At 41.8% G+C, this 24,015-nt stretch overlaps 1 protein-coding gene across 1 annotated transcript in view; it reads left to right on the forward strand.

The window, feature by feature from the left end:
• Positions 1-4,722: 4,722 nt before the first annotated feature.
• GNS (glucosamine (N-acetyl)-6-sulfatase) overlaps positions 4,723-24,015 on the forward strand; it is a 29,206-nt gene continuing 9,913 nt past the window's right edge. Inside the window, exons 1-8 of the mRNA XM_089674158.1 lie at positions 4,723-4,977; positions 10,694-10,753; positions 13,453-13,656; positions 14,819-14,884; positions 15,146-15,244; positions 17,592-17,759; positions 18,588-18,670; positions 22,350-22,468. Of these exons, the coding sequence (XP_089530284.1) occupies positions 4,807-4,977; positions 10,694-10,753; positions 13,453-13,656; positions 14,819-14,884; positions 15,146-15,244; positions 17,592-17,759; positions 18,588-18,670; positions 22,350-22,468 (970 nt within the window). The 5' untranslated portion in view covers positions 4,723-4,806. The remainder of the gene's footprint in view (positions 4,978-10,693; positions 10,754-13,452; positions 13,657-14,818; positions 14,885-15,145; positions 15,245-17,591; positions 17,760-18,587; positions 18,671-22,349; positions 22,469-24,015) is intronic.

The raw sequence follows: 24,015 nt of genomic DNA on the forward strand, positions 1-24,015 counted from the left end.
TTTGATCTGCAACTGCCATGATGCTGCACATGTAATCAGTTATGACACAGCTATTTGATGATTTGACAGTTTAATTGAGAACACAAGCAATGTGAAAGTTACATTCCTGGCATGAGCCTCGTATGTAACTGTTTTTTGAAACTGTTAAATTGATGGGTTTATTTCCACTTTAAATTTGAATTCCAGGAATGGATTTGATTACATAGTTACGGTGGACCAGCTTGGACTAATCTAAGTATACATACAGGACCACTGTGAAACTGGAGAATCCACTTATATTGGTCCTAGCTGGGCCAGTGTAACTGTCCACTTGATGCCAAATCATGTACAATATTTGATGTTAAGTGGTTGTACCAGTTGCAGTTGCGGGCATCATCCAAGTACCAATTTTCAGAGACAGTGATCAGCTCTCTTGCAATAGCAATCCAAGCAGCCAACTAGATGCTGGATCGCTATTGCAAGCAGCAGTAGGAGTCGTGCCCCCTCTCCTGCCGCTTTCTGTGGCTTTAATGGGCTGTCCCACCAGGATACCTGATTGACCAACCGGCACATCCACCAGCTGCTCATAGTTCCCTATGATATAGGGAACTGGAAGCGATGACTTACATCAATTCCGACTTACCCGGATATAGACCGCACCATTTTTAAAAATGAAAAGCATTTGATAAGACGATCTTGGTGTATTTGAATGCTTTTAAGGGCAGAGGAGGGATTTGGGGTCTTATTAACTCTAGATCTCTTCATAAAGAGTACCTGTCTCATGCCTATTGCTGTCACAGAGGATGTTTACATTCCCTAACAATAAAAGGGTTTTTTTGCTTTCCTCTGGATCAACTGTGGGTATAGGATTATAACTTTCTTTTTTTTTCTATGGTTGAACTGGATGGACATTAGTCTTTTTTCAGCCAGACTAACTATGTAACTATGAAAAAAACGTTAAAGTGGCAGTGTACAATAAATTAATAAATGAATTAAAAAAAACCCAATTAAATTGCCCCCCCCCCCCCCCGCGCAAAGGTGACTGCACGCGTCGGTCCTGCACACATGCAAGCAGCGATCGTCCCACACGTGAGGTATCACTGCCAACGTCAAGCCATGGGCAGTAATTCTAGCACCAGACCTCTTCTGTAAATATAAAGCTGGTGATACATGTGTTGATTTTTGGATGAGAATATTTGTAAGAAAAGTTGTATGAAAATTCTTTGTACATTCAATGAATGTTATTTGAAAATTGTCTTTCGCTTTTTACATTCAATTTTAAAATGAATGTAATTTCTGAGCGATAACCACATCCAGTGGTCGAAAATTTGTTTGATCCCGAAAGGTTTTTCTTCCTACCCCTTTGAATTTTCCCTTCACTGCTGTCAAAAAACGAACATTCATTTGACCCCACCAACGGTTAGAAAATCTTGAACGAAAATCTATATGTGTATGGCCAGCTTAAAATGTTACTAAACCCAGGACCCTGCATTCACTATATCTGGTCTCCCACAGTACACACAACATGGAAATGCAATTATTTTAGTAAATATAAACTGCTGAATACCTTTTCTCATCAGCAGTTAGAGCAGTCTTATGACTTCTGTCAGTGTTCAGCAGAGCACTGGTTAAAGCTGGTAGGAGGAGTTTTCTTTCTGCTCTAGATGGATGTGAAACCCCTGACCCTCTGTCTGGACAGTGCTGATTGGCCCTGTGCTGATCACATACACTCTCTCAAGAAAAAAAAACACCTCTCTAACAATACACACTAAACTGAGCATGAGCATGTGACTACGGATTCAGTCTGTATCAGGTGGTCATTTCAAAAAGAGGAGGGGCAGAGAAGAAATCAGTCTTTTTACACAATGCAGAGGATTAAACCACACCCCTCTATAGCAATACACACTAACATGAGCATGAGCATGTGACTAAGGATTCAGTCTGTATCAGGTGTGATCATTTCAAAAAGAGGAGGGGCAGAGAAGAAAGGATCAGTCTTTTTACACAATGCAGAGGATTAACCCCTTAGGTTCCATAGTGAGTATAACAAGCATACTTTACTGCATATACAGACTGATTTTACTGTTGTGGGTTTAGTAACAGTTACAGTTAGTAAATGCGGTAGTATATACAGTTCCCCAGGGGCGGACTGACAACTCATGGGGCCCCCGGGCAATAGGGGATCATGGGGCCCCTGTGTTCTTGCCCAAACTCAAAATAGCCTATGAAAACGGTACCAGGGGCATCTCATGGGGCCCCTTACTGACCCTGGGCCCTCGGGCAGTGCCCAAGTTTCCAAATGGTCAGTCCGCCTCTGCAGTTCCCATTCACTTATGAACATTTATCAACAAGTCTCCCCCAGGTGTGGGTACTCTGTGTCAGATTCCTCTCATGGTTGTTTTGCTTAGTGCTTTATTTTGAGCACATATTTTGCATCCAGGTAAAACTTCCTGCACTGGTTAGAAAAGAAGCAATGAAAGTATAGGCGATGCTTTAAAAGTCTTTACAGGTCACCACATTAACCACTTGCCCTCCTGAGGATTTACCCCCCTTAATGACCAGACCTCTTTTTGCTACTTGGCGCTGCACTAATTCAACTGATAATTGCGCAGTCATGCAATGCTGCACCCAAACTAAATTTACGTCCTTTTTTCACACAAATAGAGCTTTCTTTTGGTGGTATTTGATCACCTGTGTGCTTTTAATTTTTCACGCTATAAACAAAAAAAGACAATTTTGAAGAAAAACAATATTTTTTACTTTCAGCTATAAAAAATATATAGTAAACTCAAAGTTGGTTATAAATTTAGGCCAAAATGTATTCTGCTACATGTTTTTGGTAAAAAAAATCCCAATAAGTGTATATTGATTTCTTTGTGTGACAGTTATAGCGTCTACAAACTATGGTATAGATACTGCAATTTACGCCACTTTTTTGCTATACAGTGCTGCGCTAGTTTAATGAACAATTGCGCGGTCATGCAATACGGTACATAAATGAAATTTATGTCCTTTTTTCACACAAATAGAGCTTTCTTTCGGTGGTATTTGATCGCCTGTGCGTTTTTTATTTTTTTGCGCTATAAAAAAAAAAGACTGACAATTTTGAGAAAATAAAACAATATTTTGGACTTTTTGCTATAAAAGATGTCCAGTAAAAAAAATTTAAAAATCAAATTTCATCATAAATTTCAGCCAAAACGCATTCTGCGACATGTCTTTGCAAAAAAAAAACCCAATACGTGTAAATTAATTGGTTTATGTGAAAATTATAGCGTTTACAAATGGCGGGAAAGATACTCAGATTTTTAATTTTTTTTTATACTAATAATATCGGCGATCAGCGACTTATGGTGGCGATCAGCGACTTATGGCGGCGATCAGCGACTTATGGCGGGACTGTGGCGGACATTCTGACACTGGGAGGAACTGACTTGGGGTCACTGACATCCCCAGTGACACCAATACAGTGATCAGTGCAAAAAAAAACCACTGACACAGTACTAATGGCACTGGGGAGGAAGGGGTTAACTTTTTTTATTCACTGAAAGGGTTAACTGTGTGAGGGGAGTGTTTCACTAGGGGGCGGAGGTGTGTACTGCACGGGACATGCTGATCGGCAGAGATAAACTCTTTTCTCCCGATCAGCGTGTCAGGAGCTGTCAGGGAACTGACAGAAAGCAGAGCTACTGCAGCCCTGCTCTCTGTCAGTGATTGCCGCTAGTCGGCGGGACACAGCCGGTAATGACCGGCCGTGACCCGACGACTAACACCCGCGGTGCAGGTAGAGCGGTGGCGCGCCTCGTGTGGGCCCCCTACCTGTTTTGCAAAAGTGCATTTTAAAACGTGCTTTTGTCCAGCCGTGCCGCCCTACCGCCGTATTTCTACAGTGGCTGGGCGGCAAGTGGTTAAAGTGTTACTAAACCCACAACAGTAAAATCAGTCTGTATATGCAGTAAAGCATGCTTGTTATACTCACTGTGGAATCTAAGGGTTAATCCTCCACATTGTGTAAAAAGGCTGTTTGATCCTGTCTTCTCTGATTCTCCCCTTCTTCCAGTGTTCCCCTCTTATCTCCTGATAAGACATATTGTGTGGAGTCACTCCGCACACACTCAGTTTTTTGTGCATTGCTAGAGAGGTTTTCTTTTTCTTGGGAGAATGCATTTGATCAGCAGAGGGTCAATCAGCACTGTCCAGATAGAGATCAGAGGTTCTGCATCCCCCTAGAGCAGAATGAAAACTCCTCCTACAAGCTTTAACCAGTGCTTGGCCAGGCACTGATAGAAGTCACAAGACTGCTGATAAGAAAAGGTATTTAACAGTTTATATTTACTAAAATAATTGCATTTCCATGTGTGTACTGTGGGAGACCAGATATAGTGAATGCAGGGTCCTGGGTTTAATAACACTTTAAGGTTGCCTACCTGCCATAAACATTTTCCCGAATTCATCTTCCAGTGCACTGTAACTGTAAGAAAGGTTGTGCAACACTGCTGTAGCTGCAAAAAGCTGCTTATGTCCAGAAGGACAGAAACAGCCATGACAACAGTTGAGGCTCAGGCCCACAATGACTTGGTTTTCTATATAGCCTCGTATGCCTGTAGTCAAGCATCTGCCTCATCAGTGAAGTCAAGCATGACCTGGCTGTACACACACGCCCCCTAGTGGGCAGTCACGCCCCCCTCAGTGTACGTTCACTCCTCCCCTCCCTCCTTTCTTCCTGTTGTTGTGAGCCATGTGACCGCCTAGATCAGCTGACCAGTGTAGTTCTACTTCCTCTTCGGGCAGTGTGCATGTTGCGCCGTGCGAGTTATGAACTAGAAGATGGGGGCTTCGAGTGTGTGGAGGAGGATGAGTTCTCTGGGGTCTCCGGGCACATGGCTGTGTCTGGTCATCTCGGCTTCCCTGTGCTTATGGGTTGTGGAGGGGACATCCCGGAGACCGAACATAGTACTTATCCTAACAGATGACCAGGACGTCTCCATGGGCGGTATGGTAAGTAGTTCTTGTCATGGGGGGTAGGGCTGTGTCTATAGAATGTGCCTTCTCACTTTGTCCTGGGCTCTATTGTATGTGTGCCCCCCCCCCACCCCCCTCTTTCCCCTTCCAGTAAAAACAACTTGTAGGTGCCATTTATTTCTTCTGCCTACCAAACCCATATTTAGGGCTCGCTGGTTCAAATCCAACGATTGTAACGCCATGCGTTTTTAAGGGTCGCCCTTGATTGGGTACTTTGGGGCTAGGTGCAATCCAGACACGCTGGCCTGTTGCTTTTGCAGGAGTGTGTTGGAGCCATTAAATCGGTAGTAACCTAGGGTCACACCTAAGCGTTTTGCAGTCCATTTAACATGATTTCCTATGTTCACATCGGTGTTTTTTTTTGGAAAGGGTCAGTGACTTTTTTGAATGTAAAAAGTTGTGTTTTTGGTTCAATAGAGAACAATGGAAACGCTGCAGAAAAGCATGTATTGCGTTTTTGATGCGTTTTAAATCTGCCTAGCAACAAGAAAAATAGGGGAAAAAATGCAGGTGCAAAACAAAATGCAGAAACGGGTCAAACGCAACCTGCATAGCTGTGAACCTAGGAAAGGGTCAGCCACACACTGGAGGATTGATGAATATAGTGTGTATTTATTGATCCACAGGACACACAAAACACCAGGACATGAATACAGGACCTGTTAATGCGGTTCACACGATCTTGTGCTTATTCATAACATCATTGTTTTGTGTGTCCTATGGATCAATAAATATACACTAGACATCTATCCTCTGCGGCTGACCCTTCTTCCTATTGCATCGTGTGGTCTTGAGCCGGAGCCTGCATCTGTTGTGGATTGATCTGGGTTGTTTGCCTCTGTTCTTTAGGTGTGAACCTATTAGAAGGTTTACTTGTAGTATTTTTATACAGGATTTATATAGCGCCAACAGTTTGCCCAGCGCTTTACAATATGAAAAGAGACAATACAGCAATCATACAGCTCAATACAAGAGGGATAGGTACAGCACATATCTTCTAAAATGTGTGCCTTTTAGGAGATATTTAATCAGTAGTAGTCAGTGACATCACTGGCGCAAAATCTATTTCAGGTACTTATATCGCACCACCTCCTGCTCTCTAGCTCCCTTGTCTCCTCCTCCCATGCTCGTCCCCAGGACTTCTCCAGATCTTCCACCATCCTCTGGAACTCTCTACCCCAATTTATCAGACTATCACCTACTATGCTCACTTTTAGGCGATTTCTGAAAACCTATCTCTTCAAGGAAGCCTATCCTGCCCTCAGCTAATAATGGAATCTTCTATCTATCCTACCAGTCCATCCCCCATAGTCACTACCCTTTGTACCACTAGCCCCTCCCTCTTAGATTGTAAACTCCAAGGAGCAGGGCCCTCCTAACCCTCTTTTATTGAACTGTATTGTTGCTGTATTGTCTCCCTTTATATTGTAAAGCGCTGAGCAAACTGTTGGCGCTATATAAATCCTGTATAATAATATAGCGTTATCAATTTAAGCAGCACTTTACTTTATATATTGTACATTCACATCAGTCCCTAACCCTCAAGGAAGATGTGTGCAATCTAAGGTACCTATCTCACACTCATTTATACATACTAGGGCCAATTTAGACCGAAGCCAATTAACCTACCAGCATGTCTTTGGGGGTATGGGAGGAAATCGGAGTATCTAGAGGAAACCCACGCAGGCACAGGGAGAACATGCAAACTCCAGACAGCTGTTGCCATGTGACTGGTATTCCAAATAACGACCCTATTACTGCCAGGCAGAAGTGCTAACCACTTGGCCACTGTGCTGCTCCCAATGGACGGTGCTGTCCATTCAGAGCTCTGCACCGTACCCATGACTCTCCTGTGTATCTGTGGGAGTGACATCATTGCAGCTCTGCCATTCAAACAGCCAAAGCCTGTGAGCTCAAAAGGAAAACCAGGTGGCGATGGAAGCCCCGGCAGTGGTGATAGCGTACCACTGGAGGGGTTTGTTTTAAGTTAGGCTGGGCATACATTATACAATTTTCTTGTTCAATTTCATTTAGGTTTACCTTCAGCTATGTAGCTCCAGGGCCTACCTGATTCCATGCAAAATTGGAAGTATTTAGGTTGACGACCTATTATATGGGCTTGATAAATCTAAAGGAAAATTGTATAAGCTATGGCCAGCCTAAGTCTGTTACAGTGTGCTAGTATGCAGTGCATACTAGTACAGTATGGGGGTTATTTAATGAACCTGCTTGGTGCAGCTATGCAAAGAAACCAATCAGCTTCCAGGTTTTATTGTCAAAGCTTAATTGAAGAAGCCGAAGTTAGAAGCTGATTGGCTGCCATGCACAGCTGCACCAGATTCTGAGCGCACCGGTTTTAGTAAATCTCATCCTATGACATTATCCTGCAGGAGCCCATTTTTTTTTTTTTACCACTTTAAATCCTAATGGCAGCTCAGCATATCTTGCTAATGTGCGCATAAAATTGCATGCCATAATGCATGCTCACAAAGCACCCTACGTGTTGGTTCAGCACATTAGAAAAAAAAAAAGGTTCAGGCTGACAAGACTAAGCTACTAATTTGCCATTGGCAGTGTGCAACAGGAAGTGCAATTACTGGCAGGATCTTCAGGTAAGTAACTGTGCAGTTTGGACCAGATTCTTAAAAAAACATTTGATTGAAGAGAAAATAAACCCTCCTATCCTTTACAGCCAAGGAAGCTACCATCTGTTTGTTCTGCAGTTTCATGGTGCTGCACATGTGATCAGTTATGACACCAGCCATTTGTTGGACTAACCGTTCAGTTGAGAGCACAAGCAACTGTGAAAGTTGGTATTCGTGGCATGCCTTAAATGTAACTGTTTTGGGTTTAGTTCTGCATTAAAGACCTCATCTTATTTCTGTTTTCAGTATCGTTTTCTGTGTCTGAGGGGATAAAGTACATGTAGTACTTTGCATCATCTTTTAAGTGCTGTGGAAGGCTAGCTATGTGGTTGGACAAAATGCCCTTCCCCCACCCCATCACAGCTGTCAGGCAATGTAGCTAGGATTGCATTGATAGCTGGCCCTTATCTCTGGCTCCAAGCAATTTCCTGAGTAAGGTGCTGATGAATGCAGATTAAGGGGGGATGTGAAACTCTTTTGGCACCCTCCTGTAATTATGTTTAATATATGTAAATATTAAACTGTTGGTTCCTAATTCGGCTTAAAACAAGATTTGGACTCCTAACCCAGAGGAGAGGGACAGCCTGACAGGAGCACAGTGAGGCTTCATGTACAAGAGCAGCTCCTAAACTCGAGTTTAGGGCATTTTTTTTGCCAAAGCTCCTAAACTCAACTCCATAAAAGCCTGTGTCCATGTACACTTGGCTTTTAGCAGAGTTTAGAAGCTGCCGCGTTTAGGTGAGGTTAAACCTCTCTCTCCTGAATGCGGAAGGATTGCATTCAGGATAGGAATGTTTTGACTGCAGGAAACCGCAAAATGCGGCAAAAACACGGTACCACGATGTGCGTTTTTCCATGGCCAGCGGTCAGGGTAGGCTCGTGTACATGAAGGTGAGTAAGGTAAGGCCTCATGCACACTGGAAGTTTTTGCAGCTGCTTCTAGGGGCGTCAGGTTCCCCCCGCCTTTAAACTCCGCTGCATGTTAGCCGGAGTGTCCATGCACACACAGATTTATAGCAGCGTTTAGTAGCAGGGGATTTTAGGGGGAAAAAAACCCCAGTGCATCCAGGATCATCAGAATTTTGCAGGAAAAACTCTTGGCGCTTGTAAAGGTGCCTTAACGCATGTTAACACTAGTCATGTTTAGCGCTCATTCATTTCAATGACCAGAATAATTTATTCTGGCCAATGAGATTAAACTGCCCAAGCGTTTGATGCCTGTAAATGCGCCTAATAACACATTTTAAGCTTCAGGTGTTTATTCTTCCAGGGTTCAAGGCTGTCACTGTTTGGAAGCAATGGGTGGCAGTGCTCCCGCCCGAATGCTTCCTGCAGCAGGGCTAAAGGTTAAAAAAAAAAAAAAAACTACCTGCCTGGTGCCCAAAACTATATGTCCCAGGCCTCGGGCGATATAAATTCAACATCCCTGCTAATGTAAGATGATTTTATATCAGCACACAGAACAGCATGCTGCTGACCACATGAGCACTGGAGCGCAAAAACATGCTTGTGCATTTATTTCATTGGCCAGAATATTAATTTATTCTGGCAGTTGAAATGGAACAACACTCAATTGCTAAACACATTCAGAGGGTTTGGTGTGTCGGGCTGTGGACATTTTCCCTAGTTGGTCTCCTCCTGCCCGCATCACAGCCACTTAGTGGCAATTGCTCTGCCAGCTAGGAGGCTTGGCTGCCTATAATGACATGGGCTCACTATGCTAGTATATAGTAGGGATTTTTTTTTTCACTGTTTGTGAAAACCATTACCATTAGTAATAATTCTAACACTTCCTGTCCAGTCCCAGAAATGCAACAAGAAGATGAAATCTCCCAAAGTGAGGGGCATCCACTTTTTTGATTGTTGTCCCCAGAACAGGTATCCCCTCTGGAAATGAGCCAAGAGCTTGCCATTTTTTTTTTTTTTTTTTTATCCTGCTATTGAGTAAATGTAATCAAATTTACCCACCTATTGTGTAAATGTTGTGGTCTATAAACACTTAAAGTGGTTATAAAGGCTCATGGTATTTCTGTGTGCAGCAGTCCCCCCAGCCCCCCTAATACTTTACCTGAGCCCCATCTCAATCCAGCGATGTCCACGAGAACCTTGTCTGTCCCGGGTCTCTGTCTCCTTATTGGCTGAGACAGCAGTGGAGCCATTGGCTCCCGCTGCTGTTAGTCACATCTAGTGAGCCAATGAGGAGACGGATGGGGTGGGTCCAAGCCACGGCTCTTTTTGTGAATGGGCACACGCAGCAGCAGCTTGGGAGTGTCCATGCTCGGGTGCCCCCATAGCAAGCTGCTAGGTAAAAACCATAAAAAACTACTGAAGAAAAGAAAGTAAAACAAATACGTATCAGCATGCAGAGCTACATGCTCATGTGATTTTTGTTTTTTTGTTTTTTTTCTTTTCTAGTGAAGGGGGAAATGTTCCTCTAGCAACTTTGCTGGCATTAATGGACAAATAACAGATGGGCAGAAATACTTATCTGAAACCCTAGGCACTCAAAGTGCCTAGCCTTCATTGGAAGAAAAAAAATCTTTTGTAGGTTCTCTTCAGTATTTGAAGTATTTCAACCTTTTTGTTACCCATTATTTGTCCATCCTGGGACTGCTAACATAGCTTTTAGGAAAGGCCTTACAGTATGCATCACATCAAAGCATTGAAGCAATACAGACATTTTTACTTCTCCATTTCTCTCTCTTATTAAGAAGAGTCAGACTTGCAGAGCAGGTTTGAATCTGATCTGTGGCTGTGAGGAACTGCGTACTTACATTTTGATAAATTAGAATTTTTGTATGTGACAGGTAGCAAGGAATATACCGAATGCCATCTAGAATGGGGAAAAATGGCTTTAGCTGCTCCCTTTTTAGGCTTAGTTTTCCATGTTGACTGGTGTGAATCATTTGAATGTTTCATGCATGGAAGTGGAAAAAGTTCTAACAGTGCAACATTTGTAACGTTTTATAATATGTGGGCTAATACTTTAATGGTGGTTGAAAAATGATTACTTATTGCTCAATTATAAATAATATACTTTTTTGTAGACTCCGTTGAAAAAGACAAAAGAATTGCTTGGCGATAAAGGTGTTACTTTTACCAATGCGGTAAGTGTTTCATTTGTGTTCACATAAAATGTAAAGCTATCTGACATGTTCTAGAATATACATTAGCAGGCTGAATGCAGAAATGACAATCCATAATGAGCTGGTAACTCTAGTCATGATTGTATCGCACCTGGCAGCTTTGGAAATAGATCTTTTTAAGCTCATGTTTTTATATTGTATAATGAGGCCTAAGTGTAGAGTAAGGCTCGGTTCACACTGCCGTGACTTGGGATCTGACTTGTCTCATGATATGTGAAATCCCATGTTAGTCAATGAGAGCTGTCTTAATTGACACTACTGAAGTCTCTCTGACTTTAGAAAAGGTTCCTGTACTACTTCTATCCGACTTGTGCCCATAGACTTTAATGGAAGTTGCATCCAAGTCAGGTCCTCATATTGATGTTGTTTGGATCTGACATTACAGGAAGCTTACCCAGGCATTCCCTGAAAGTTGCTTCAAAGTAGTACTCAAGTTGCCTGGCAAAGTTGCACTGTAAGTCACGTGACTTTCAGGTCGCAGTAGTGTGAACCGAGACTTAAACGTCTTGTAGCAGAACAGAACTTTAACTTTACCACAATTAAGGGAGATAAATGTTCTATTCTGTTGGAAGCCAGTTACCTGTCCAGCTGTATTGGGCCAATTATGTCACCATGAGCCAGTTTAGTCTCACTGTTTTGTATGTAATTAATTTCCGGATTAGATCTTCTCACTTTTAATAAAGGACCTCTCGTGCTTTGTAGACATCTACATGGTTAGGAAAACGGTCCACATGCTGCCAGACAGGTTTTTTTTATGGTCTGCATTAATAATATGTGTGCAATTTAAAACTAACTTGAACTAGTTTGGGAAATAACTGGATGCAGTCACTGTGCAGTGAATGGTGTGCAAGGTGCAGACAATTGCTGTGTGTATGTACATGCCAGGTGGTGCCAACATAAGCTGTTTTTCAGGTTTTGCCTCATTAACCACATGTTATATTTATTGAGCGATGGCGCACAAATTACAAGACGGCTAATGTTCTTAAAACACTCAATAGCTTTGCAGGTGATTTCATCTTTGCGGACCTTTACCGTATAGTTTTCAGTTCACAAACCAGTCTGAGATTTCCTATGAAAGTAGAATGCTGTAATACATGTGGGGCTCTGCAATGGGAGCCGCTCCCCACTCAGTTTCCTTTACAGCTCTTCATTGGCTGGGTAATGTCCTTCATCTTAATATTTGCTGACAAGTTAGTTTAATATACTGTATAGTGTGTGTTGTACATCATAGTTTTCATAATCATCCTCTACTATTATTTATTATATATTTTTTAAAACTTTGCTTTGTGTTGTTCCACATCTTAGGTTTTACTGCCTCGGTCATACTAGTGGAGGTATCCTAATCAATTAGAGTTGACATGCTTATTTTTTTTTTTGATGTGTCATAATAGTTGTATTTTGTAGAGTAAAAAGAAAGCGTTTAGGAACACTTTCCCCACTGTTGTGATAAAGCAAAAAAACAGGTTGTATGTATGTTTTAGTTCATGTCAGTTCTGCCTTTTTGTTCTTGTACAAGTCAATGAGAATGCAAAAACTGTTTGATGCAGCTCTATCAAATGCTAGCTGAATTCATACGAAATAATTTTGTTCTTTTCTACACAAGCCCTTATGTTAAAAAAAATAGGGCTATTATTTTGAGTGCACTTGACTAACCCATAGCAAGCCTAAATTTGATCTTGTACTAGTCTGATGTCAAGTTCAATTCCAATTGGCTGCTATTGGTTACTGAAGCCGTATTAAGCCAAAACCAAAATTTTAATATAAGGTTACCATTTTGTAATCTTATCATTTGTAAAGTTGGATACTTGATTGACTGCAGGATATATTGATTGTTTTATTCTTGCACCATAATTGATAGTTGGGCGCAATAGTGTGTTGTTGTTTTTTTTTTTTTGTTTTCTCAAAAAGTTTATATATTGCAGCTTACCAGGCATTAGATTTGATGGCTACATCAATTTTCTTTTTTTAGGCTTTTTTCCCTTGTGATCTGACCAGTAACATACCTCCAGTATTAGAGTGCTCCCACACTGAAGGAAGGCGCACAGGAGGCTCTTTTGGGCAGTAGCATGGTCAGTTTGGTGGGGGTGCGGAGGGGAGTGTTAGATGTACTAGCAGATTTACATACGCTAACAAATTGGAGCCAAATTCTAGCTAATAATTTAAGCCCTTAGAGCAAACAGTTTTTTTTCCTTTTGGGATAAAGATTTTACATGAATAAAAACTGATCATTGTAACCACCCCTGCCTGTGTGAAATGGTTTGTCTCATCTCGGTAACGGATGCATTCTGCTAGAGAGCTTGTTATTTTGAAAAACAGACCCACTGTCTGGATCACCAGTTGAAAATAAAAAGAACAAGCCTAAAAAAGAAAATGAATGCAACATTCACTTCTAAGAAATGGTAAGCTGCAATATAATGTATGCTTTTGGGTTTAATACCACTTTGAAGAGAAAAAAAAATATTTCCTGGATAAAGCCAGATCTGTATGAAACGAACTTCATGCTGCCATTATTTTTTATGTGCTTATCCGCTATCAATGGGAATCATTTACTGATTCAACAGTGAGCATATGTATTGAGGGCTGTTAAATGTGTTTTTTTTTTTTTGTTTTTTTTTTTCTTACCAGTTTATATAACGTTTGCCCTTTATTCTTACTTGCAGTATGTTGCCAGTGCTCTGTGCTGCCCAAGCAGAGCCAGCATTCTGACTGGAAAATACCCACATAACCACCATGTTATGAACAACACAATAGAAGGAAACTGCAGCAGCAAAGCCTGGCAAAAGACCCAGGAGCCAAACACCTTTCCAGCTCTTCTTCATTCAATTGGCTACCAGACATTCTTTGCAGGAAAATACCTAAATCAGGTACACTGTTTTTATTTTACACCTTTTATTTCAAAATTCTGCCCACTGCTAGATTGATTCTTTGTGACATTCTACAGTTACATCCACTAAGCATCTGTGTTTATGGACACATTCAAGGAAATAAGAAACTTTATAAGTTCTCTTAAGTCTTACATTTAGGTAAAAGTTTGTTAATGAAAATTCATTTTTTTTATCAGTCTTTTTAGCTAACTGGTGAAAGGGAAAATTTAAAGAACTAATAATTGAATGTCAGTACCTTTCTAGCATATTGTAGGTGCACCAGTAATATACCCAAAATATTGTTGACCACCAGTGTAAGGTGGCACACTGACCACCAATATAGTTGGGTCCACTGAGAAATGACTGCCAATATGAAGGAGTACACTGAGCACCTGTGTAAAGGAGTGCACAAAGTACAGGATGCATTGGCCACTTGTGGAAGTAGTGACCCTGACCATCAGTGTATGGGGGCATGTTGAATGAAGGTAGAACACTGACCCCAAACATAAGGGGACACTTACTCCTAACCACTGTACTCTGCAACTTCTTATACTTACCTGCACTGTGCAATGATTTTGCACAGAGCAACCTTGATCCTCCTCTTCTGGGGTCCCCCGCTGGTGATCTTGGATCCTCTTTTCTGTGTGCTACCATACGAAGCTGCTTGTTATGGTGGCACACATGTGGGTTCCCACCCGAACACCGCTGTCTGTGTCTATTGACCCACCCTCATTCCCTTGTCACTGGATTTGATTGACAGGAGAAGTAGCCAATGGCTCCCACTCCTATCAATCTGCCCAGTGAGGAGGGACAGAGCTGGGAGAGCCTCTGCTCTCATGGACTTTGCCAGATCAAGATCAAGCGCAGCTAAGTATGAAGGGGGCTGGGGGTGGGATCCTCTGCAACAGAAGTTGTTTTACCTTAAGGCATGGAATGTCTTAAAGTTTAAAAAAAAAAAAAAAAAAAAAAAAATGAAGGCTTTAGAACCACTTTGAGTATAAGCACTAGTTTCACAAAGGTTGCGTAACACTGTGCTAGATAACTAATGTTAGTACAGTGCAAGAAGGGCCTATGACTGCAGGGTGCATGTGTAGCAATATGTGTACAATATATTGATTTTTTTTTTTTCTTTCATTCTGTAATTCTTTGTTTCTCTATGTAGTACGGCGCAGAGGATGCTGGTGGAATAAGCCATGTGCCTCCTGGCTGGAGTTTCTGGTTCGGTTTGGTAAGTTTTACATTTGTAACAAGCAGATGAGCTGGCTGAATGCACTTTGGTGTTTGTTCTCATTGTGTGCAGGCTCAAGAAGTACATAGTGTGAATTCCATTGGTTGTTGACTGCTTGCCTGTAATTTGGTGCATGAGCTTCTGTAGCACATTTTGGAGGGGGGGGGGGTGCATTCAAATAAATGCTGCTGCTCCAGAAATGTGCTAAAAAAGCAATGATTCTTGAATTTGAAAATAATACAGTTCATGTCTCTTGTCTAGGAGAAGAATTCAAAGTACTATAATTATACCCTTTCACAGAATGGCCATGCTAGGAGTTATGGACAAAACTACAGTGTGGATTACCTAACTGATGTCTTGGTGAGAAACCGTTTTATATAAAGGTTTTGTTAATGCTCAGTCAAACAGAGAGCCATCAATATGGCAGTTACATTCAATATGAAATGGTTGTGAGGATAAATGGCACATAATCCGATATACGCAGCTATTCAGTATGAAAATCATCAGTACAGGCTAAAGCATAAGTGTTGAGAAAAGAAATAAGGCTGGTGGTTGCATATCCAATAAAACTACCTTTAAGTTTTTACCAGATACAATCCACATACAGTAGAGAAACCAAAAGACTGGCTAATGCGTTGCACACCTTTGGGCTGGACCAACACATTTGAGTCATGGTGCCTACTTGTGAGCACCCTCTAACAGTTCGGTGAGCGGGCAGGAATGAAATGTGCCAGCTTAGCTGGCGTATAATATCTGTATGAGACCTCTATAAGAACTTTCCAATATAAGTACATTTTTAAAGCTCTTGGATATCACAATTGATCTGATATGCCAGTCCTCTGGGTCTAGCCGATTCCCTGATTTACTTTCCCATTTGAAGATTGTATGGTCTCAGTGAAGGTTTTTCAAAAGGTATTATTGAGGTATAGATCAATGAAATAAGGTGAGAGGAGTGAGGTCATGCCCTACAAAGACACTCAAATGGAGTTGGTGTATAGGAAGTAGGCTGGGATCTGAAGAGTTGGGATTTAAAGTGCTAAAGTTGAAGACACCTGTAATGCTCCCGTAGCAGAATGTTGTGAGGATCTAAGGGCATCGAATGTTGGAGGCTTAGTAGGGGTGAGAAGAGAATGTATGTAATGAAACCCATTGTCTGTCCATCAAGAGAGCTGTCTTGGGTTATCAAGTCCCAGAGGAAACAATGGGCACCGGAAGATATGCAACAGCGGAAGATGAGGCGAGGTCAAACCTTCTGAAAATCTGACCCCCACATTCGGAGTGTGTGCATTAAGATAGGGTTAAGCATTGTGGGGTGTGGGCAAAGAAGATGGAGGTATGGGGTGGAAGTCCACAAGATCTATAGTGGCCTACATCGTCAGAGGGTGGGCCTTATGTAAATGAGACAAAGGAGCAATAGTGGCCGCTAAATAGTAGGCCTGGTGGTTCAGAACCGAGAGATTTATGAGCGAACAGCACTGTTTTGATTCTAGGTCTGGAAGATCCCCAAATAAATTTCAATAGTTTGCTCTGGTGTATCCGGGGGGAATGGAACTGGCAGTGCAATTTCGGAAGGTATGCGGAACCAAACCTGCCGAACCAGGATAGTGGAAAATGGGTCTATGGGAACAGCTCAGTCAAGTTCTTGAATAGGGGAGGAAAATTAGCCTGATGGAGTGCATTTGTAACATGGGGTAAGCCGAATACCTAGGTATTGTAAGGCGGTTGGCCTGTCAGGACAAGTCTGATCATTGGAGGAGAGTACGGTTCTCAGCATAGCTAGATAACTGACAATAGTGTGTTCTCTTGCCTAGTGTGGTCAGTTTTAATAGGAAAGCAGATGGACTGGCAGGAACACCAGGAATTTCACACAGAGGAAGCCATACAAAGAACTGGATTCTGTTTCATACAAGTACATGACACGGCAGGCACATATCTGGAATATCAACATTTCCCATTTCAGACGTGTTTCATCTGTCCCCCCCCCCGTGTTTTTTTTGTTTTTTTTTTTAATGGATCTAGGCGGAATGCAGTGTGTAAATGGATGTGCATCTGTTTACATCTGCACACCTCCAAATCCATTTAGATCAGCAAACAAACAAAAAAAAGTTTGCTTCTTTTCTGTTTTTGCGGACTTGAGCATGGCAAATCTTATGAACACAGGCACACACCCAGCTAAACAGATTGCATAGGTCAGTTTTTCTTCAATCACAAATGGAGGCTAAATCGTAAGGAACATAAATGTCACAGTAGTGACATCCATCCCATTTTGATCTGACTCGGCAGGGGATCTCAGGACAGCTGTTTGAAAGGGGCCTTTATAGCTTTTTCCCTAGGTGGAGATGCTTCAAAAATTAAAATTGAAGAACTGGTTGGGGGCCAATATATCTGGTAACTTTACATACATAGCCACTGCTGCTTCAACTCCTATTAGTACTAGGTTATCATTTGAACAGATACAGTAAGATAAAATTCACGATTCACTCTAAATTTACTGCTGCTTTTTGCACCAATGCGCAGTCTTTATGTCTGAAAAGTTCTGTTTTTATATGCTGAGATCTGGTAAAATCCCATACTTTAACACACCGTATAAACCGCAGTCTTGATTGAATAATGGATATTTGCATCAAAATCTGACATTGACATATTTGAGGACACGATCCATTTAATTCTCACACATCCTGTACTTTTTTTTTTTTTCCACTAACAGGCTAATTTTTCCTTGGATTTCTTTAATCATAAAGTAAATTACGAGCCCTTCTTTATGATGATAGCCACCCCAGCTCCACATTCTCCCTGGACAGCAGCTCCACAGTATGAAAACTCATTCCAGAATGTCAGTGCACCCCGCAGTGGCAGCTTCAATGTTCATGGCAAGGTACAGTATCCAGGGATAATCAGACAACATGGTAAACTGTCCAAGCTTTACACTCTTTGCACTATTTCTAGCAAACATGTTTGTACTGACAGGTTATGCAAGTAAAATTCACTGTACGGCATATATTTACACATTCTTTTCAAGCATTTCATAAATATTTCATGCTGTTCAAGGAGACCATTATCTGTTTTGTTAAAGCTTACCTTGTAACCATTTTCCAAATTTAATGAAACTATGGAAAGAACATAGTGTTAAAAGGTCATTTCACCAAAAGTGGTATTTTAGTTATTGGTAGAGCCTGCTGGGTTGAGTTAGACTCTGGCTTTTTTGTATATCTTGGATAACCAACAGTGAGATCTCCATGCCACTATTACCATCTTTTTTTTTTTTTTTTTTTTTTCTGGTCTGCCTACTTTTGTGTGTTCCTCCACCTCTGCTGTTGCATTCCTAATGCATAAATCGCAAATCCAATAGGGGTTGAGGGACCCCCCCTCATAATGGCTACAACAGGTATTAAGATACAGGAACTAAAGATGTTTCACCTCCAGAGTCCCTGCAAAAGTTAAAAAAATTGTCAGGTACATAAAGAAGACACTGTCACTCCACCCATTCAAGGCAAGGTGAGTGACAGTGTCTGCAGACCTTTAATTTGGTAGCTTTAACTGTACAACTGTAACCTTCTTCTTTTCCCTTTTTTTTTTTTTCCTCCAATAATGCTGTGAATTTTGCAATAAATCAATGAGTGTATGATAGCTTTAGATATATTACGGTTTGATTTCTGGAAAGACGCTTTTCTCATTTTGTTATCCCTCATTTTATCTTTATCAGAACAAGCATTGGTTAATAAGACAAGCAAAAACACCTATGTCAAACACCTCCGTTCAGTTCCTAGACAATGCTTATCGCAAAAGGTAAGGCCGTTATTTGCAAACTGATTTGAATTTTTAATAGGGTCACAATTCATACATATTTCTTTAACGTCTTGCCCTCCAGAGGATTTACCCTCCTTCTTGACAAGACTTTTTTTTTTTTTGTGATGCGGCGCTGCATTACTTTCACTGACAATTGTGTGGTCATGCAATACTGCACCCAAACTAAATTTGTCCTCTTCCCCCCCCCCCCACAAATAGAGCTTTCTTTCAGTGGTATTTGATCTCCTCCTGGTTTTTTTTTTTTTTTTTTTGTGCTATAAACCGACAATTTAAAATAAAAAAGCAATATTTTCGACTTTTTGCTATGAAACCTATCCAGTAAAGTAAATTAAAACAAATTTCGGCATAAATTTAGGCCAAAATGTATTCTGCTACATGTCTTTGCTAAAAAAAAAATCCCAATATGTGTAATTGGTTTACGGGAAAGGTACTGCCATTTGTAGATGCTATACATGTACTGGAATTTTTTATTTTTAGTATTCTAGTAATGGTAGTGATCAGTGACTTATAGCGGGACTGTGGCAGGCATTCTGACACTGGGGGGGGAACTAACTGTCGCTGACATCCCATTGATACTAATACAGTGATCAGTGCTAATAAAAAGTACTGACACTATACTAATGACACTGGGCAGGAAGGGGTTAACATCTGGGGAGATCAAAGGGTTAACTGTATGCTGTTTTACAAACTGTGCTGTGTGTGATTTACTATGTAAGCATGCTGCTTTGTATTGCTCTGCTATGCAGAGAAATACAAAGCAGTATTCTGGTGCTGACGGGATAGCTCTGTATTGTTTACATATAGACCTCTCCCCTGTCAGTGTTCATCAGCGATCGCTGGGTGCCGGCGGGGGAATCTCTAGCCAGGACCCAGTGATCAACAGCTGTAGCCACCAATGGGGCGCAGGTAGGGCAGCGCATGCGCACCCCCTACCCGAAAGTAGAAAATCACGTGCGTGTGTGTATATATACGTGCTTTTGCGCTGCCCTGTAACAGAAGTTCTGCTATAGGGCTGTCGGTAAGCAGTTAAAACCAAAAATTGTATTCAGATAAATAGGCAGACTGCTAATTGCCTTTAGCTATATATATATATATATATATTAGAATGCCTGATTTGCATACTTGTTCTGGTTCAGGAACTAAAAACACATTGAAGTCACTGGTTCATGTTATCTGACAGCCAGTGGAGAGAATGGGCATGGATGGGCCTATGTATTTCTTTCAGTTAAGGAACTGTCATTTCTGAGAATGCTTGGAGAAAGAGCTGATGTGAATTAGACTTCCTGCATGTGGTCACCATGGGGAAGCTGTCCCCAAAAGAAGGGTTGTACATTGACTACTAATAGTTTCTAAATACAGCGCCGCAGTGTCCACATTCTAATGCATTCTAATTTACGTCCGGACGCCTCTATATTGACACTGTTTTTTATTGTATGTCTATATATGTATGTTGTGGTTGAGTACAGAGCGTGAAGTTAATCTTGTACTGCAAAAATTTGCGGGGGCACGCAGCACGGCGATCGGTGGTGCGCTGTGTCCCTCAGACACAACGGATCACCGACCAACGGAAAGAGCCGAAGATGTCGGCTCCATCATGTGATCAGCTGTGTCCAATCACAACTGATCGCATGTAAATCGGGAAATACCGGTTAGTGGCGTTTCTCTTCTCACGAGCTGTCACGCTGACAGCTCGTGAGTAGTGGAGAGCCGGTAACTGGCATCCCTTAGAGGGGACATGTACACTGATCATCAGGGCACTGAGGATCAGTGTGCCCTGATGATCAGTGTAGCCCCAGCAGTGCCACCTGTCAGTGTCCATCAATGCCACCTGCCAGTGCCCATCAGTGCCACATATCAATGCCACATATCAGTGCCCATCTTAGCTGCCTGTCAGTGCCGCCTATTGGTGCCATATATGAGTGTTGCCTTTCAGTGCCACCTATCAGTGCCCATCACTGCAGCCTCATTAGCGCACATCAGTGAAAGAAAAATCACTTATCTACAAAATTTTATAACAAAAACTAAGAAACTTTTTTTTTTTTTTTTTTCCACTTTTTCAGTTGTTTTTGGTTGGTTTAGCAAAAAATAAAAAACCCAGAGGTGATTAAATACCACCAAAAGAAAGCTCTATCTGTCTAAAAAAAAAAAAAAAAAAAAAAAAGATAAACATTTCATATGGGTACAGTGTTGCATGGCCGCGCAATTGTCATTCAAAATGTGACAGCGCTGAAAGCTGAAAATTGGCCTGGGCAGGAAGGGGGTATAAGTGCTCTGTAGGCAAGTGGTTAATGGCACTGGAACCAGAAACCTGCAGAAACTGAAATATATGGGCTACTGTGGCTGACTCATTGTGAAAATGCTAGTTATCTGGCCTTTGTGGTTTTTTTTTTTTTTAATTGACCCATAAATGGCATGCAGAATTTACAGGCCAACTCTGGGAAACTGGGAATTTCTCCCTTGTGGTGCTGCACCTGAATTGCAAAGGTTAACTGCGTGTTTAGGTCTAGGAGGCATAGTAAAGCTTTATTTACTCGATCCTCCGTACTGCTATACCTGTCCCTACAGCATTCTCTCTCTCCATGCTCCAGTGGTCTAAGGCCCTAACAGCAAGGCTGATGCAAGGTCCATAGCCATGAATTGGACATAATGCTACCAAGGGAATGTCCACTTCTGAAGCATGGGGGATCACTGTCTGCCAGGGGAGTAGAGGATCAAGTAAGTAAATTTGCTTTTACTTTCCACTAGAGTTAACAAGCAGATGACCCTTGCAGTTCAGGTGCAACCCCAATACAAGTAGGAATTTGCAGGTTTCCTAGAGTTTGGCTTTTAAGTGTGTGTGAAATTCAAAAGCCTAATCTGCATGCTTGTTTCAAGTCCGTTATTGCTGCCCATGTAGTTCTCAGCACAGATTTCCTTTTAACCAAAATTGGTAATGGAAACTTTTGTATACTCACATATTTCTATTGTAACAGAACCGGACCCCGACTGCACTTGGGTATTTCTGTTAGACTACCGCTTCCCTGTCTGAACACCGACCACAGACACCACAACACCAGTCTTGAAGTAAAACCAGGAAATAGACTCCTTTATTTTAACACAGATACAAGATATATACACTCAAGGGGACAGTACCCCTCCCTGCATAATGACACAGGGCGGGGCAAACTACAATCAGCAACAAGAGACACACCAGCAGACAGTCCCATCAGGAGGGCTGCTGGAAACACCCCCCCCTCCCACCAAGCCAATACACAAACACATACATCCCATAATAATTTGCTCCCAAGCAAGACACACAATAGAACAATGGGATGCAACCCCATGGCATTAAACAATCCACAATCCCCTACCCCAATATTAGCACAGATCACCCTGTACCCCTAACAGGCACAGGGTGACTTACACATAAGAGGGATATGGGGAGCTGAGACAGGGGTCTCCCCAACTCTCCAAAGTGAGCTGTGTTCTATGGGCCCCCCACCCAAAGTGACTCCCGTCTCATCTATCTTCAAGGATTTCTTGCCATGACACCAGCTTTGTTTGTTGTACCTGCTGTTATTTGGAGTGTGCATTGCACATTATTGTCTTGGTTTTCTTTGCTTTGGAATTCGTAGTGTCATGGTGCCCTCTTCTTAATGCATTATGTTTTGTGGTGCAGGTGGCAAACTCTGCTATCTGTTGATGACATGGTGGAGAAACTTGTAAAGGAACTCCAGAATCGGGGTGAGCTGGATAATACTTTCATCTTCTTCACATCTGACAATGGATACCACACAGGTAAACCCATTTTCCTTCCATTCTTGCTGTGTGCAGCATTGACTTTTGGGTGTAGCGGAGCTACACCCAAAAGGGGAAGTTCTGCTTTAAGCATTTGTCCCCTGCTTCCCATTAAGGATTGGCACCTTGGGGGGAGCGGATACCCGAAATTGACAGGTACCCACTTCCTCTGCGATCGCCTAGGAGATCGGAAGCGGAAGTTGCTGACTTTTTTTTCTTTTTTTTTTTCACGCTGGTACTCCGCTTTAAGCATAATGGTACACCTTAAACTCCTAGGCCAGAAGCAGAAGTGTCTCACCTTTATTTAGCACTGGGGAGGAAATGTGAAGATCATCTTGCTCATGTGATTGACATTTACTCATGAATGTTGTTTATCATAGTTTGCACAATATAGATGGCCCGATGTTTATCTTCTTTCATCTACATAGAGTAAATGTTACTGTACTTGTATTTAATGGATGAAACAATATGGACCCTATCCACTTGACCTCCGTCCTATTTACCACTTGATTTCGGCCACTGGGGGGCACCTGCCTACTACCGGAAAGCCGCTTCTGCTGTCATTGGACACAGCAGAAGTCCAACAGGTGCTGGCCAATAGATGAGCGCCGACACCTGTTGATCACGGAGGACACTAACATAACATAGCTCTGATGCTGTAACAGTCCTGCTTTGTTTACACAAACTGTTAAGTATTTAGAAAATAAAACCTGGAAGTTTTGTCTAGTATAAACCATACACAGTGCACACAAATACACTGGCTAGGCACACAACCCTTTGATTGCCCTAGATGTTTAACCCCTTCCTAGCCAGTATAATTAGTCAGTTCCATGCCGCCCTCAAGCAGAAATACTGCTACAGGGTGGCAAGGGTGCGTAAATATATATATACATGCAGTTCTGGGTAGGGGGCGTGTGCCCTACTTGCACCGTCATCTGTGGCCTCAGCTTTTAATCACTGGGTTCTGGCTGGTGATTGCTGAGTATCTCCAGGGGAGAGACCTGTATGTAAACAATACAGATCTCTCCCCTGTCAGCTCCTGCACACTGCTTTGTATGGCTCTGCATAGCAGAGCCATACAAAGCAGTGTGCTTACAGTGGAAAGCACTCACACAGCATACTGTGAAACGGCACACAGTTAACCCTTTGATTGCCCCACATGTTAACCCTTTCCTGCCCAGTGCCATTAGTACAGTGTCAGTACTTTTTATTCGCACTGATCACTGTATTGGTGTCAGTGACACCAAGTCATTTCCTCCCAGTGTCCGAATGCCCGCCGCAGTCCCACTATAAATCGCTGATCGCTGCTATTGCTAGTTAAAAAAAAAAAAATTCTAATATATATACAGCCATTTGTAAATGCTATAACTTTCACGTAAACCAAATAATTTACACGTATTGGGATTTTTTTTTTCTTAGCAAAGACTTGTAGCAGAATACATTTTGGCCTAAATTTATGACGAAATTTAGATTATTTTTTTTTTTTATTTTCTTTTTTTACTGGATATTTTTATAGCAAAAAGTCAAAAAATATTGTCTTTCAGAAA

The sequence above is a fragment of the Staurois parvus genome, unplaced genomic scaffold (assembly GCF_062004578.1).
Source record: "Staurois parvus isolate SC_StPar_1 unplaced genomic scaffold, SC_StPar_1.0 ptg000147l, whole genome shotgun sequence".
NCBI lineage: Eukaryota > Metazoa > Chordata > Amphibia > Anura > Ranidae > Staurois > Staurois parvus.